General features: G+C 44.3%; 1 protein-coding gene across 4 annotated transcripts in view; it reads right to left on the bottom strand.

Annotated features, from left to right (window-relative positions):
* Positions 1–754: 754 nt before the first annotated feature.
* Positions 755–15,441, bottom strand: part of TULP4 (TUB like protein 4) — a 100,996-nt gene continuing 86,309 nt past the window's right edge. For all 4 annotated transcript variants that reach the window (XM_028723775.2, XM_028723772.2, XM_028723773.2 and 1 more), the window contains 5 exons: positions 14,340–14,484; positions 13,884–13,977; positions 12,936–13,079; positions 8,462–11,115; positions 755–6,296 (listed from right to left, as the gene is read on the bottom strand). In XM_028723775.2, coding sequence (XP_028579608.2) covers positions 6,180–6,296; positions 8,462–11,115; positions 12,936–13,079; positions 13,884–13,977; positions 14,340–14,484 — 3,154 coding nt within the window. In that variant the 3' untranslated portion in view covers positions 755–6,179. The remainder of the gene's footprint in view (positions 6,297–8,461; positions 11,116–12,935; positions 13,080–13,883; positions 13,978–14,339; positions 14,485–15,441) is intronic.

Below are 15,441 nucleotides of genomic sequence, written 5' to 3' on the forward strand. Positions count from 1 at the left end.
GCCAATAAAACCTGTTCCCCATTGGGGTTGGGAATTCCACCCTCGTTTGAAGCCCTGCAGTACCAAGTGCTGTGTCAGTCTTGCTGTTTGACAGAGTCTGGAGAACTGAGACCTTGCTGTTGCTGGCACCTCGATCCAATCTTCTGGGATTTTTATAAACTCTAAGGCATCAGCCTTACATAGTCATGTTTCTGGAGTGTGTGTGTGTGTGTGTGTGTCAGATTTTTAAAAGGGCTCCTTTCCAATGGCATCCAAAGTAAGGCTTCACTACGGTGATTCAGAGGCAAGAGCATATGGACTGTACCTGGTTCCACTTGAGAAATATGTGTTGCATCTGCATCCAGAAAGGTTTCCCACTAAAAGAGGGTAACAATCTTGCACCCCAGTACTTTATTTATTTACAGAAAAGGAAAATATGAAGGCTTTCTTTGAGGGAACACTGCTGTTCCTTGCTTATCTACTTTTTAGTATGAAAAGAAACACAGATCCCATTGGGATATCTTCATCAACTATCCAGAGGAAACTGGCTGTTATCCAAAATTTGGTTATAGCAGAACATTGTTACAAGGTTTCTGGTCCAGCATCATGCTGTAGGAATGACAGCAAGTGTGCATCAGAAACAACAAGAGGCATCCAGATATGCAAATAATAATAAAACAATCTGTTAAGAATATTGAGGTTATACATTGCATACTAAAACACACAAACATTCAAGATTCTCAGTGCGAGATAAAACACCAAAATCAACTCACAGTTTCTCTAGTTTGCCAAAACTTTAATAAGCAACACCTGGACAACTCTTACAATTCCAAACCATCAAGGAAAATAGGGCAACTGACCCCATCTCAATCATGTAGACAGTCAAAATTTTGGACAAACCACATTTTTGAAAGGAAACCATTTAATGCTTTCTAGGTACCTTCTTCACAATCTATTACACAGGGCACATAACAGGAGAGGCAGGTCAGGGCAAGGTTCAGAATTACAATGGAAACCCAGGTCTGAATGGCATATTTAGAAAACAAAAACAAAACAAAGGCCATTAAAAATACTGCAGGTGGTCAGATAAGTGTACCATTTTCTCTGCAGAATTGAGATCATCATGCAGGCTTTGCATGGTTAGGAAATCCATGCACCTGACTATATATTTTTATTAAAACTTGGAAGAAAATAAAAATAAAACAAAAGCAATCCTCAAATAACATTTTTAAAGGCAAGTAATAAATTCAGAAACAATTACCAAAGTTACAGTACCCAAATAATGCATTTATAAACAAATGCAAAATTAAAAAATATCACCCTTTTCCAGTAAAGATTACAGTGCCTTTTCAACCCTATGTATCCCCATGCAATTCCACAATAATACAAAAAATTGTATCTACAACAAATAGCAAGAGCTTAAAACCCTCCCCTGCTAAATAACAGGAGAGGATAAAAACACAGACTGAGAGGGCGTAGGGAAAATTAGAACAGAAGACCAAATGGAGACAAAAGAAAAGAGAAACGGACCTGAAATGACAAGAACAATGGTTATGACATGAGCTCATTGAGCACTATTTTAACAAAACACTGGAAATACAAGCATCTTCTAATATTTTTATCCATTTCATCTTAACACACTATTTCAATGCCTCTTTCAGTTAGCCATTTATAAAGACAGAGTAAACATTCAACAAGTGAAGACCTTCCTAACTCTCCAGAACACCTCGATCAGATTACAATCTTTTGGGTTATATGCATTGGTTTAAACAGAAATCAAATTTATTAAAATGTTTGCATCAGATTTCTCTCTCTCCATTCCCAATAATTTTGGTGTGAAACAACAATTGCTGCATAACATGGAATGCAATCTTAAAACGTATCCATTTTAGCCAATTCTTCCAATAATATTCTGAAAAGTGTTACTTTTTAAAAGTTCCTCGTAAACTATTAACATTCCAAATGACATATTTAGCATGTCCCATCACTCTTGTAGAGAGGAAGGGACAATGGACAAGAGGATTTGACCAGTTCCTGACTGCTATGGCTGTCTTGCCCTGATAGAAGTTACATGACAAGGCAGGGAAGAAGATTCCAGTTGTACCCAAAAGTGCTGGAAGGACTGGAAAAAGATAATATTCCAGCACACTCAACTCTATAAGCCACTGTCACGTGATCAGTCTGTTCAATATAAGGACCAGCTCTAACATAACTTTCTCCTACTCTTATCTTTTCAGTTGCTTGTGAGAGCCACTTCACACATTTCATTTAGGCGCACATCCAAAAATGTAACCTGCAAATGAAAATCACAGGTATTATACAGGTGCACTTGACAGGGAGTTATGACTCCCTGCCAAGTATACCTTTGTCGGGCAAACTTAGGTTTCATACAGTGTATGAAATGCCCTTGAGAAAGCAGGGGAGGAAATGGCCAAAGATGCAAAACGTTGCAATGTCAGATGCAAAGCTCCTCAAAGCTGGTACATGAACTCTATGTCAGATTATATTGCCATCACAAAGACTCCATCTGGTCTTCAGGCAAACACACACACACACCACTTCTATACAAAGCTCTTAAAAGATACTAGAAGGGGAAAGTATGAGGGACATGGGCCTTAAAAATATTTTCCCTGCACAAGATGCTATACTGTTCGCTGCAGGAAACCAGGATTTATATATTTAATTTATATCCCACTCTTTACACTCCACCTTTCTTCCATGTACATTCAAGACAGTATATATAGGGTTGCCCATCCAAGCACTGATCAAACCCAGATTCGCTTAGCTTCAACCAAGTTGCTGCATCATGTGACTTTAAGAGTACACTTTGAGTCTCAAGAGCCAGTTCTACTATTTAATCAGCTCAGATTCTGCTGCAGCACCAGCATGGCCTAATAATGTATGGACTGCAGTCTCCAAAAGGCACTGGGTTCTGTTTTGGTAGACCACTGGATCCAATTCAATTTTGCAGAGATGTAAGGGAACCAACCTTGCTCACATGAGCTGGAGCCTAAGGCTGCAGAGTTTAACACAAAAAGCAAATATGGCGCTTTTTATTCCATCATTTTGTCTTCTTACTAGGTTAGTTGGTCTTGCCTTTCATTTCACAAACACAACAAAAACAAGCCACAGCACCAATATTTTAATTTTTCTATACATCTTCCAAGACTTCCCTTCAAATGAAATGTTAGTTAGGCCTGGGTTCTGTATTCCCAAGGTTTCCTTGTAAATAATATAATTCAAGTTTATGAAGACCAAAAAAACGTAAAAGATAATGTCTTTTAAGACAATATATTGGGGGAATTCTCAGACATGTATTATAAGCGTCAATTACAGCCGGGAGAGGATCACAGAGCTTGTTTCATTCCAGTAACAGTCTGGAGACATTTCACCACACAGTGACCTGTGTAAACCTTCCTACTGATTCAAATTGATCTTACACAGCTGGGATCTAATCTTAATTATCTTTGTTTGTACTCCACTTTGCAAGGATACTTTTGTTAAAAAACAATCAACCCTAAGGCTTTAATGCTTCTATATTTGCTTCTCTTTATATTTGCTTTACTTTCTCTATAGGGTTCCAGATACTACATTGACACATGATTAACATGTTCAGGGCCAACTCCAAATTTGAAAAGGCACTGGGCAGTGTCCTCTAGTGGCACCAGTCTGCTATCAGTAGGTCCTAGTGGACTTGCCTGACAGAGGTAGCAGTGCTCTGGTCACTTAGATCTAGCTACCTTTTAATTTCCCACAACGCTCAAGAACAATTAGGTTGGGGGGGCATTGTGGGAAATGAGAAGGGTGGGCTAAATCCAGGTGCCTGGCAGTGCTCAGAGAATCAGACCAGAATTTCTTTTAAAGAAAAACCCAGAGCAAACATCATCAGTGTGCCATGTCAGCACATAGGTGCCATGGCAGCTGCGTAAGGATGTCAGATGCTGATGCCAGTGCGAACATGTTGATTTTTCTCCCTGGGTTTTATTTTGAAATGTTTTAGATGAAATGTTCTAAGTGTGTTTCTAGGATATGTAGCGCTGCTAAATGCCGTTCTCCTAAATGCCATATAACGTTTTATATAGACCTGAACATAAAAGCTCCATTTCACATTCTGAATCAAGAGACATGTCTCCCACTTATGGAATCCTGACCAGAATTCTCTGAAGAGTTCCGTATTCCTAATTAGCCCTCTGAACACTGGCATCACTGCAACTTACCTGGATGTGACTGGAGGCAGCCAGCAGTGAGGTTAGGGCTTTGTAGACAAACCTGTAGAGCCAAATGGCCATTCTCACAGGTACATCCACACAGCCCTTACCCCACAGTCCAGGTAAGCTGCAGCAATGTCAGCAACACGAGGGCAGCTCCACAGCTCTGTCCCACCCCAACAGCCGCTACTGGACGGCAAGTGTAGCCCAAGAAAATGTCAACGTTCTGGGAAGACTGCATTAAGGGTTAACCTACTGCATGCTATTGATTAGGAAGCAATGGAGGGGACACTTGGCCATTCATTTGTCTACAGGCTCTGTGCCAGAAGGGGTTGCCGATTCCATCCAAGTGTTTTATTACCTCTTATGTTATCCCGTGCAAGTGAAATGAGAGAATGCACTCCACCGATCATGTGTGTATGCACATTTTCCTCTCAGTTTTTTCTTGATTGCAGCCTGTTACATATAGAAGAATCAATGGAATCAATTGAGCAAATGCACACAAAAGATCTTGGTGGCCACCTTTGAGAAACCATGCTCTGTATCATTATGTGTGTGGAGAATTAAAGTCAAATAAGCCTGTGAGCAAAGGAAGGGTGGATATTTTTCTAAGGTTGCAATCAAAAATTCCAACGCTGAATGACTTAGGCTGCTAGTTTCCATGGGGAAGGTGTCATGGTCAAGAAGTGCAGCAAAAAAAGATTAAAGGTGCCAAGATAGATGAAGAAACTGACATAAACATGTCACTTGCCCAATGCATTTATGTAGAAAGCTACGTCTGGGATGCAGAGTCCCTGACACAGAATCTAAAATTATCCAGCAGGGAAACACGTCTTCCTGCTAGGTTATTCCAACAAAATAATATTCTTGTGACCCCCAAGGAACATTTATACTGAAATGCATCAGACAACTGACACTTTTATTAAAGATTCCTCATATATTCTGGGACCGTATTGGGATTTGTCACTTTTTCATCTTCCTTCCTTCCTCTTTCTTTCGTTCTGTGTGAACCCAGGGGATTTGTCATAATGTTTCCCACTTCGGGCCTTGCTGAGTGATAGCATTGGTATCAATCCAAACTAATGATTTACCAAGAAAAAAACCTTGCTTACAGCTCATGGCTTGTTTGGAGTTAGGACAAACCATGAGCCCAGGTTCACATGCAAACCATGGCTTTGCTCTGGGTATCACAGGAGCAACAGGAGCAGGGGAGGAGTGAAGTGGCCACAACTTTTGCTCTCTGTAGCTGCACACTTGCTTATCCAAGCTATGTCATCATCTGTCTTAGCATTATGTGCTGATCAGGCCATCTTTTGCAAGCGACCCAACAGGTAACAGCTCTGTTTTTCTTTCGAATAACATTTTGGAAACTAGGTAAGGTTTCTGAAAAACCTCCTTGGTGCCTACAGTGCTCAGTTATCAGAGAAGAAACATGTGTCTTCAAGTATATTGTAGCATTTTTGTTGTTCTTTTTTTCCCCTTTTTTTGCTGTAACTATTGATGAAAATAGTACAAAGTGGTCCAGGGGGAAAGAAAGTTGCATTCCCTGCTTTAAAAAGAACAGCATGGTATAAGGCAGTCTATAAAAGAATGAAAGAAAATGAAGGGCAGTCTTTTAAAATCCTTCTATCAGCTTACATCAGCTATTTTTTTTTTGCAGCAAACACAGAAGAACCGCCACAACAAGCCAAAAGCCACATTTCCCAACATAACACTGAATAGCTCTCCTCCTTGGCTTGCCCTGAAGAAACCAGCACATATGTTGATTCAAATAAAATAAATCCCAAACCACAGAGTCCCCACCCCATCCCCGATAATGTTTAAAGTTGATGCCCTCCTTTGGGCACTCAGAGGCTCTTTTCTTCCAGTTGCACTTTCTTCTTTACTTGCAGAATCCTTTGCGCGTCTCTGCCAGGCCTCCGTGGGTTGGCCCTTATGAGAAAGATTTATCAGGGTTTCTCTCCCTCCCCCTCTCTGGTCTTTTTCTCTTTTTCATTTGAGGCGCTGAGTCACATTAGCCAGAGCCACTGCAAAGGCCTGCACCGCTGAAAATGGATATTGAAAGTCCAAAATGTAAGCATTGCCATCAATCCTCCCAAACTGCATGACCTGGAGGAGAAAGTGGTGGGGAAAGAAATAAAGAAGAGGAAAAGTTGGTAAAGATAAACAAGAAATCGAGCCGCAGTTAAATATGAAAAATTGGCCCATTAAAGCAAGGAGGGGGTGATTTCACAACTTCTTGCTTCATATGATAGCTGCATTTCAACTGGCAAGTGGCTCTGCCTAGAGGAACTCAGTTCTGGCACCTCTCAGGTGGGCGCCATTGCCATTCTAAGAGAATGAGGGAGGTGTTCATGGTGAGTTCTGGCGCCTCTTTTTCTAGATATATAGCACTGGCTTCGCCTGTTTTCACAGGGGAAGTTCAAAGCCCACAATGATTAATGAGGTTGAATATTCTGAGGAGATCATATCAGCACAAGAGGAATTTTCCATGATTTTCAGCAGACTGAAGCCATTATGTTCTGGTGGATCTTGCTTGTTCTTGGACAACGTCAATGCAACACGACTGCAATCCCAAAATAACCTATAGATATCACAATCGGATCTACAGTGACTTGTTTGCTCAGCCTCCTGGTAGATCAGGGAGACTGCAAAAGAACACAATGAAGCAGAGCTAGCTAAAGTGGCATTCCAATCCTGGATCCCAGAAAATAAAAGGTGCCTAAGGTTTGTACAATGTTTTGCACCTCCTTTCATACATCTTTGCTATAGAATGCACCAGTTTTTCTACACTGCAGCAGCAGCAGGGCGGGGGAACTGATGATTCTTGAATGTTCTTGGACTCCAACTCCCATGAGCCCCAGTCAGCACTGTGAATGGTCAGGGACAATGGGAGTAGTAGTCCAACAACATTTGGAAGGCCACAAATTCACTATACCTGCTCTAAGAGACTGAAAATAATGGCCAGGGTTGGTTTAAAGTTCACATATTCCCCCATCACTTTCACCTTACACATACATTACTGTTGCCTGTTTTTCAGACTCTCATGACCTTGACACTGGGTTGGTTGGTTGGTTGGTTGTTGTATTAGTTTTGTGATCATGATAGAGTGCAATCTCAGGACCAAAAGGCTGTTCTCACATTGTATTATTTTCATGTGAAATGTGCACCTGTGATATGACATCAGCTGAAGATGACATCATATTTCTATGTTCCTTATAGTTACACGGGTTCATATGTTTCTATTCACTGTGACATTTAAAATATCCCATAATCTGTTATAGCTGCTCTGAGGCACAGAAGCCACAATTATAGGCAGCTACCATCAATTTTCTTCTTGGTGGAATAGAATAGCTTTGGGTTTATACAGTCAAGATTTTTATGCTCCAGAGAAGTTGCCTGTACCTCAAAGGCAACCTCTGTATGGACTGTATTCAATATTTGCGAAATTGTGACAGAGACAAATGCTCTACAGATGTTACACAAACGTATGTCCAATGCCTTGGGCAGATATTGGCCACCCAAGGGATAAGGCATCAGGATCCTGTTTGCACCAGGCCTTTCACATGCCACTATTTCCTGCAAATTAATCTGCAAGAAGGTGTGTCTATTTGAAAGAAGTCACATCATACTGCATTTGCAGGGCCAGCATTCCTGTAGAAAGCAAACTGAGGCAACTGTTTCTGGTGGTGGCAGTAGGAGGTGGCCGATTACTGACCCAAAGTCCTCACTCGCTTGTTTCACCACTCCATCCACCCAGCTGTCACCACTACGCAGCCACCCAGTTGCTTTGAGCTTTCCAGAGCACTTGCCTCATCCTCATGCCTTATACTGAAGGGGGTCCTTCCTTAGAGCAAAGTATTCTGAGTGAGGTGAACTGGAAGAGTGCCTGCCCCAACACTGCTTTGCCACAACAGTTGGACTTTAAAAAATAGTTAGAAGTTACTAGTGATTTGAAACCTTTAACTAGCCACCGAGACAAAGTGGTAGTGGTGCAGGCACTTTCCAAGGCCACCTCGCCCAGAATGCCTAACTCTAAGGAAGGACCCCTTTCCCCAGAGCAAGGCAGAAGATAGGGGTGGGAGGAGATGGCGAGTTCTGCCACCATGTTAGCAGCAGCAAAACTTACAAAGCTGGAGGGGGAGGGGGAGGAGGAGTTGGCAGTGGCAGCACTCGCATCAGAGGCACAAGTCCTGGGTCAGCCCTGTTCCTCTGGCGCACATGTCAAGGCCTAACACGAGAAACAGCCTGGAATTTCCGACTCGTTATCTTACCTGTCTCCCTTCCAGCTCAATCTGGAAGTTTTTTGCAGATTCTTGGGTCACTCTCCCTCCAAAGTCCAGCTGATAGACTTGTGTTGCCTCATTCCACAAGGGCTGCTTGTTAGCCATCACGTACACAAAGCCCTGGCTTCCCAGCCGCCCATCCTCCTTTTCGTTGGCTTTCCGGCACTTAAACTCATCCAGTTCACTGGCTGTTCTCAAGTTCCTTTTTGTTTTCCATCCCTTTTTACTGCCCTGGCTCTGGTTCATTAGCTCATCCCCGCTAATAAACAGTTCAGGCTCACTTTCTGAGCTGTCCTGAAATTCATTCATCTTGTTCAGTTTTTTGGACTTCAACTGGTCCTTCTGACTTTTGACCTTCTTCTTCTCCCTGCCCAGCCTAGGGCTGGATATCAGTGAGTTGAAGTCGGTCAGAGTTGTCCTTGCCTCCTTCTTGACCTTTCCCTCTGTAATAGCCTGCATATTCCCTTCATCCGCTCGGCTATCCAGGCGCTTCCGATTCTTCTTCCCAAACTTGTCTGTCCGCTGAGGCACGGGGCTCTCGGTCAAGGACAGGACCTCTTGGAAGTTGTCTGCTGTCTCCGCCATCGCGTCTGTGCCCGTGTGGCCTTGAGGCTCCACTGGTGGTGGTGGTGGTGGAGGAGGAGACATGACAGGCTTCTCCACCACCAGCAGCGCCTTGGGGGGCAGAGTGCCTTGGGTGCTCTGCGCAGCAGGTGGGCATGTGCTGTAGGAATTCCACGGGTGCAAGGCCATTGGTGGCAGCTGTAAACTCGAGCAAGTGCTATTTCCAGGGTACAGGGGGGGCAAAGGGCAGTAAGCAAGGTTGGAGGGGTAACCTGGCTGAAGCACAACTGTTGGCTCCTGTTGTGCAATCTGGGGTGGGGCCAAAGCTTCTTTGGGAGAACAGGGGACCTGCATTCCCTGAAGAAGAGGAGGGGGAGGAGGGGGAGGAACACCATAGTTCCCCAAGTATGGGGCTCCAACCCCATAGCTCATCTGGAAAGTGGCAGTGGGACTGGTTGGAGATTTGGGGGAAACAAACGGTGCTCGGGATATATCCAGGTGCTGAGTTTGGCCAATGACTAGGGGGGCAGGTTTGGCAGGGTGAGGCAAAGTACTCGGAGCTGTCCTTTCTTGAGGGACCCATATCTCCTCACCCACCATTGGTTCCCACTGATAGGGGGGTGGTCTTTTGACACCAATGCCTGGCTCGGCCATGGCCACAGGCATGTGGCGCACCGGTTTCTCCACGGGGCAGTGCTGAGAAAGAGCTTCATCCTCCATGAAGGCAGAGTTCACATAATCTGTCCGTTCACGAGAGCTGTCCAGTGGGCTAAGCAAATTGTAAGAGGACTGGGAGGCCAGGGGCGAAGTACTGACGGAGTGTGCGATGACCGAGCTGTGCTGAGAGCTGCTCCCGGTGATCATGTCCGGTCTCATGCTGTTCATGCCGGACGTGCTGCTGTTACCACTGATGCCACTCATATTCCCACTTCCGCTATTAGGGTTGCCGCTGCCACCGCTGCCACCACCGTTGTTGCCACTGCCGCTGCTGCACTGGCTGCAGGTGTAGAGTGCCGTCGGCACCCTCTGCTGGTACTGGGCTGCCACAATGTTGCTCTTCAGTTTCGGGGGCAGCTGCAGAGTGGCTCTCTGGCTGTCGACCAGCTGGGCCATTTTCAGCGCTGCCTCTCTGCTGTTCCGCCGCAGAGTGGCGTGGATTATGCTGTTGTCCAATCTCTGGGCCATGCCACGACCTTGAGACAGCTGGGCTGCGATCTCCGGGTAAGGTGGCGGATCCCCGGTTGGAATGGAGTAACGCGGCACCGTGAGCCTGTTTAGGGTGGCGCTGGTACAAGGCTGCTGAATCTTCTTCTCTGAGGAAGTGATCCTTAAAGTGGCAGAGCTGCCAGGCCCTGGCAGAGTGTAAGTGTTCTGGGCGCACAGCATCCGCGTTCGAGGCCGGCAAACTTCCTCCACATTCCCGCTGCTGTCGAAGGTAGTGATTCTTTCATAGCCGAGAGGGGTTTGATAATGCCCTGTGGAATAAAGGGGGAAATCTCCCTTTTTCAAGCAGAGATCTATGGGAGGTTGGGGAGGTACCGGAGGAGGAGGAGGAGCTGTGGTGGGAGCTGCTGGTATGGTTCCAGGGTACGGAGGGGGAGGATTCATTTTGTTCATCTGAATTTCCTGGGCAGTCGTGAAGACGGATGCTTCTCCTTCAGCTGCCTGTGGCACTGGACGCAACGTCTTGGCCTTCTGGAGGTGTTCGTGGTCTCTGTCCCCATCTCTGTGGTCCACAATTGCCATCTGGATTGCACCCTGGGGCGGCAGAGGGAGCTGAGGGGGTGCCTGGATGATGCGCCCCATTTCAACTCCTCCAAAGATCACTTGGCCTGGGTTGGAATACCTGCTTGGGATTGGGTAGTGGACTGCGTTGTCAGTCACGTGGTCCGCCGCTGCCACAGCTGTCGTCTGATTGGCGAGGACGTCCAGCTGCACATTCTGATTGGCCAGCAAAGACTGAACCAGCCCTATGCTCTGTGTTGGTGACATTGCTTGTGCTGAGCTGTGAATAGGAGCAATCGGGATGTTTACGGTGCAAGGTGGGTTGTTCTCGGGAACTCCAGATGTTCCAGTCACTGGGACAGAAATACATGAGTATTAGAATACAGCATCACAGCCTTCATCCAAAAGGCTTAACGGTACCTCAGGTTAAGAACTTAATTCATTCTGGAGGTCTGTTCTTAACCTGAAACTGTTCTTAACCTGAGGTACCACTTTAGCTAATGGGGCCTACCGCTGCCACCGCACCACGATTTCTGTTCTCATTCTGAAGCGAAGTTCTTAACCCAAGGTACTATTTCTGGGTTAGCAGAGTCTATAACCTGAAGCGTCTATAACCTGAAGCATTTGTAACCCGAGGTACCACTGTATACTAAATTAATTCTGCCATCTAGAGCATTAATTTCCATTTTAAAGGTATTGGAATCATTTGTTAAATACTGATTATTTAACTTTTGTACTTGTGCTGTCACATTAGGTCAGTAATATTATCTCCCACCTCACTACAGTAAGGGTAGGGTATTAAGAGCCAGATCTGAGAACATGCAGTCCCTCCACAAAGCCCCTCACCTCCTTGGGATAAGTCTCTCTTTCTCCATGGTCCTCAGTTCAAGAACCTGGTTTAAGGGAAATCCTGGCTAGACTTAATAGTGGTAAGCGTTGGAGCCAACAAACTGCTTCGTCATAGCAAAGGAGAGGGAATTTGCCCCAGAAAGGGTTTGGCTTCCAATTTGTTGACCACAGTTAGCAGGAAGCCAGCACTGTATCTGCATCAGACCTTTATCTCAGAAGGAACAGGAACAATCTAGTGTTCTGCCACTCTGTTAAACCAGACTCTGATGCAAGTGGGTGGAATGTATAAGCTATAGTCTATGTCATGAAAAGCAAGCAGTTATGAAGGCATGAATGACAGTAACCCAATGTGAATCCGAGGAGAGAATACAACCTGTTCACCTGTTGACATTTGTGAATGCTTCTGGCTACCACTGCAGCCTCAATTCCCAGGCACCATGATAGATTCCTGCCACTCTAAGGTTGTGCAGTTAAGTCACCATTGGAAATTGAACCTTTTCAATTATGAGTGCCTCTATATCACTCCAGGTCTTTTGATTGTTTGCTTGTGTCAATCCCCTTGCAGATTTCTAAAATGCAGTTAATACTGAAGCCTCATAATTTAATTCCCAGTTTAACAGATGCTTCTTCTCAGGGGATTAATGGACTCTCTCTGGATCAAATTCATAACTGACCCATTTAAAATGGATTAATTAAAAGGACATCCACCGGACATCTAAACTAATGGTGGTGGTTGCTGCTGCTGTGGTGGTTTACAGATTAATTATGAATTGTCAATAGGCCCTTTTGAGCTCTCAGCTATGTCATCAGAAACTTGTCGGAGCCAAGAAACACCCCTCCACCCCAGCAGCCTGCACTGTTCCTGGTCTTGCCTCATCACCCTTTTCAACTTCACATTCCTTTCAGGAGTCAGAGAAGAAGGTTCCATTAAGGCTTTAAATGCACCATGTATGTACACCTGTGTCTGAGGCCTTCCAGCTCCCCTGATCTTGAATGCACTGTTCACAACACAGGGCAGGGGCAGGATGGTAGGGAATGCCCACACAGGCTGCAAAGGGCACAGGGAGCCCTCTAGGCTCTACCAGGCTCCCAATGACAACTCCGGAAGTACACAGGTCTTTCAAGCCCTATTTTGGAGTTCCCAGCCTCACCACAGACTCCAAAATGGAAGTCAAAAGAGCAAGCTCCAATTTAGCCTCTCCACCACAACACGCCTATCTTGCAAAACATGGAATGGACTCATGTGCCTTGGGCTTTTAATTACAAGGAGAGTCAATCTTCTTACAGAGTTTCATAAAATTTTAGACAATCGGTTCAATCTCACCTGGCAAATCATCTTCATCTTCACTAAAAACATTGGGGTTGAAGACAGGCAGGTTTATATAGTCCATGGAAATCTTCCGCACTTCTGGAAGGTATATCGTCATTTGCCTAGGCTGGAGATGTAGCAAGCTGGTTTTATAGATAACTACAAAAAGGATGCAAGGAAAGGGAAGAAAGAAAAGATTTGTGATGCAGGAAATACAAAGGGAGGGTCCAGCATTACTAAAGGAATCAGCCAATTAGAGCGACTTCAACCATGATAAAACTCCTACATGGAAAGCATGTCTATTTAAGAAAGAGGATGCAATATTTGGATGACTGCATGCGACAAGCACACACAACTACATTTTGTTGTATGTACATACACCGGGAAGATACAGGCAAACAAGGCTTCCCAGTGATGACACACAAAGACAAAAATATACACGTATCTGGAATTGCTTTCTATTTATGTATTTTTTCATAACTGAAGAAGTCTCTAAGCAAAAGGTCTAGTATGATTTCATTCAATTACTGAAATTAAGCAAGTTTGGGCTTGGTCAGTGTCTGGACTACTGGGAAACCATGTGGATGAGGAATACAAACATGACCACTCCTCCAAAAGCAAGTGGGGAGAATCAAAAGGTGTGATTTATTTACCAAGCAAACAGATATAAAGTATATCCTTAACATGGCAATGAAATAGGCTCTGGAGCAGAAGGAATTTCTCTCTACATGGAATGTTTTTCTGGTATACTCCCACAATTAGGGACAGTATCCTTTTAAGCACCACTTCTATGGAGTTTTGACCCAGTAGAAGATGCCACAGAAATAGTCCAAACTGTTTCCTGGCTTACAACTCCATGACTGAATTAGATGCAAAATTTTAACTACTGTTAAAGAATATTTGCACACTTTTTCTGGTCAGGAAGGGTCTGAAATGAAGACAGTTCTTAAAGAGTTAATTTACCTGCACCAAGATTGGTTGGTAGGAAAGCAGCCAAACCCACAATTTTGAATTTGGTTCCCCAGATATTGGACGTGACCTGAGCAAGGTAGTTGTGCTGCAAGAAAAAGGTATGACAGAACGACGACAAGCATTTATATAGTATTCACATACATTATCTTAGTTATCTTTACAATAATCCTGTTAGGTCAAATCAGTATGATTCTTTCTATCTTCACATTGACAAGGGCAATTCTACCAATGAAAAAGAGTGAAGGACATAAGAAGGACGTGCTGGATCAGGCCAGAGGCCTATTTAGTCCAACATCATGTTCTCACAGTGGCCAATCAGATGCCTATGGGAAGTCCACAAACAGGACACGGGGCCAACAGGGCTCTCCCATTGTTGTACCTTAGCAACTGGTATTCAGAGACATAGGGCCTCTGTTTCTGGTAGATAATGAGATAGCCATGCAGTACCTGAGTGATATCATCCAAAGGAAACTCTCTACGAGTTAGGCTTGGTGAACCTATGGAAGGCTTCCTTATCGGTAGCCTGGGAGATCTTGATATCTCCTGAGCAGCTCGTGACAGCTTTGGAGATTTGCGAGCTTCTATATTAATTCTGCATACAAAACAAAAATGACAATAATGAGGCAGGCACAAATAGGTACTCTCTGTCTCACTATACAAAAAGAGAACGAGGAAGACAAATTTAGGTGGGTGGTGGGGGAAATACTAACAAGGTTTACCATTCAAAAGTAGCTTCAAGAGCAAAGACAGAGTTAATATGAAGAGAGTTCACAGTGCATCCTTCGGTCTGACATTGCAAATGGGATGACAGACAGCCACACCAATGAACAGGACACCCTGGCTTAGCCATCAGACTTGTATAGGTTTCCTCCCCCCCTGGAAAAAAGCTGCAAGGATGTTCATGTCCCTTATTAATTAAAACGGTAATTTTAAATGCAAAAGGGAGCTGAGGATTGGAGGGAGGTTTCTTGGTGATGTTACATGGAGCCTGTCAATTGGCATAGCAGCTTTCTGTCTCATACTTGCAAACTTTTGCAGAATGACTCTGGAAAGGCGAGGGGCATTGGGACTGAATGCAGAAAGAGCATTTCAGACCGGCCCATTACTATAAAAGATGTCACATCTGTCTTCAACCTAACATATAATCCAAGTACACTTTGCCCAGCATCTCTAGTTCTGGCTAAACGGTAAACGGAAAGATAACATATGAAGTCCCATGGAATTTTTGTACTAGAAAGGTGGTTCTATTTTAATAATTGGTAAGGAAAGCATTCCCCCCCCCCTTTGCTGGCCTATCTCCAGGTTCAGGAGCTAAGGATCATAACAGGCTTATGCCTATGCATCAAACCAGAGCATCGGGCTTAATACCCTGCTAAAGAGCATCACAGGGACAACAGCTGTTTCGAAAGAACTAGGGCATTATTTCTCCAACACAATGCCCATGGCTGGTGCTGTGAGCTTTGGAGAAGCATCACTCACCTTTTAGAAACATCAAAAGGCAGCCCTGTTTAGGGAAGTTTTTAATGTTTAATGCTGTATTGTGCTTTTA

The sequence above is a fragment of the Podarcis muralis genome, chromosome 3 (genome assembly GCF_964188315.1).
Source record: "Podarcis muralis chromosome 3, rPodMur119.hap1.1, whole genome shotgun sequence".
NCBI lineage: Eukaryota > Metazoa > Chordata > Lepidosauria > Squamata > Lacertidae > Podarcis > Podarcis muralis.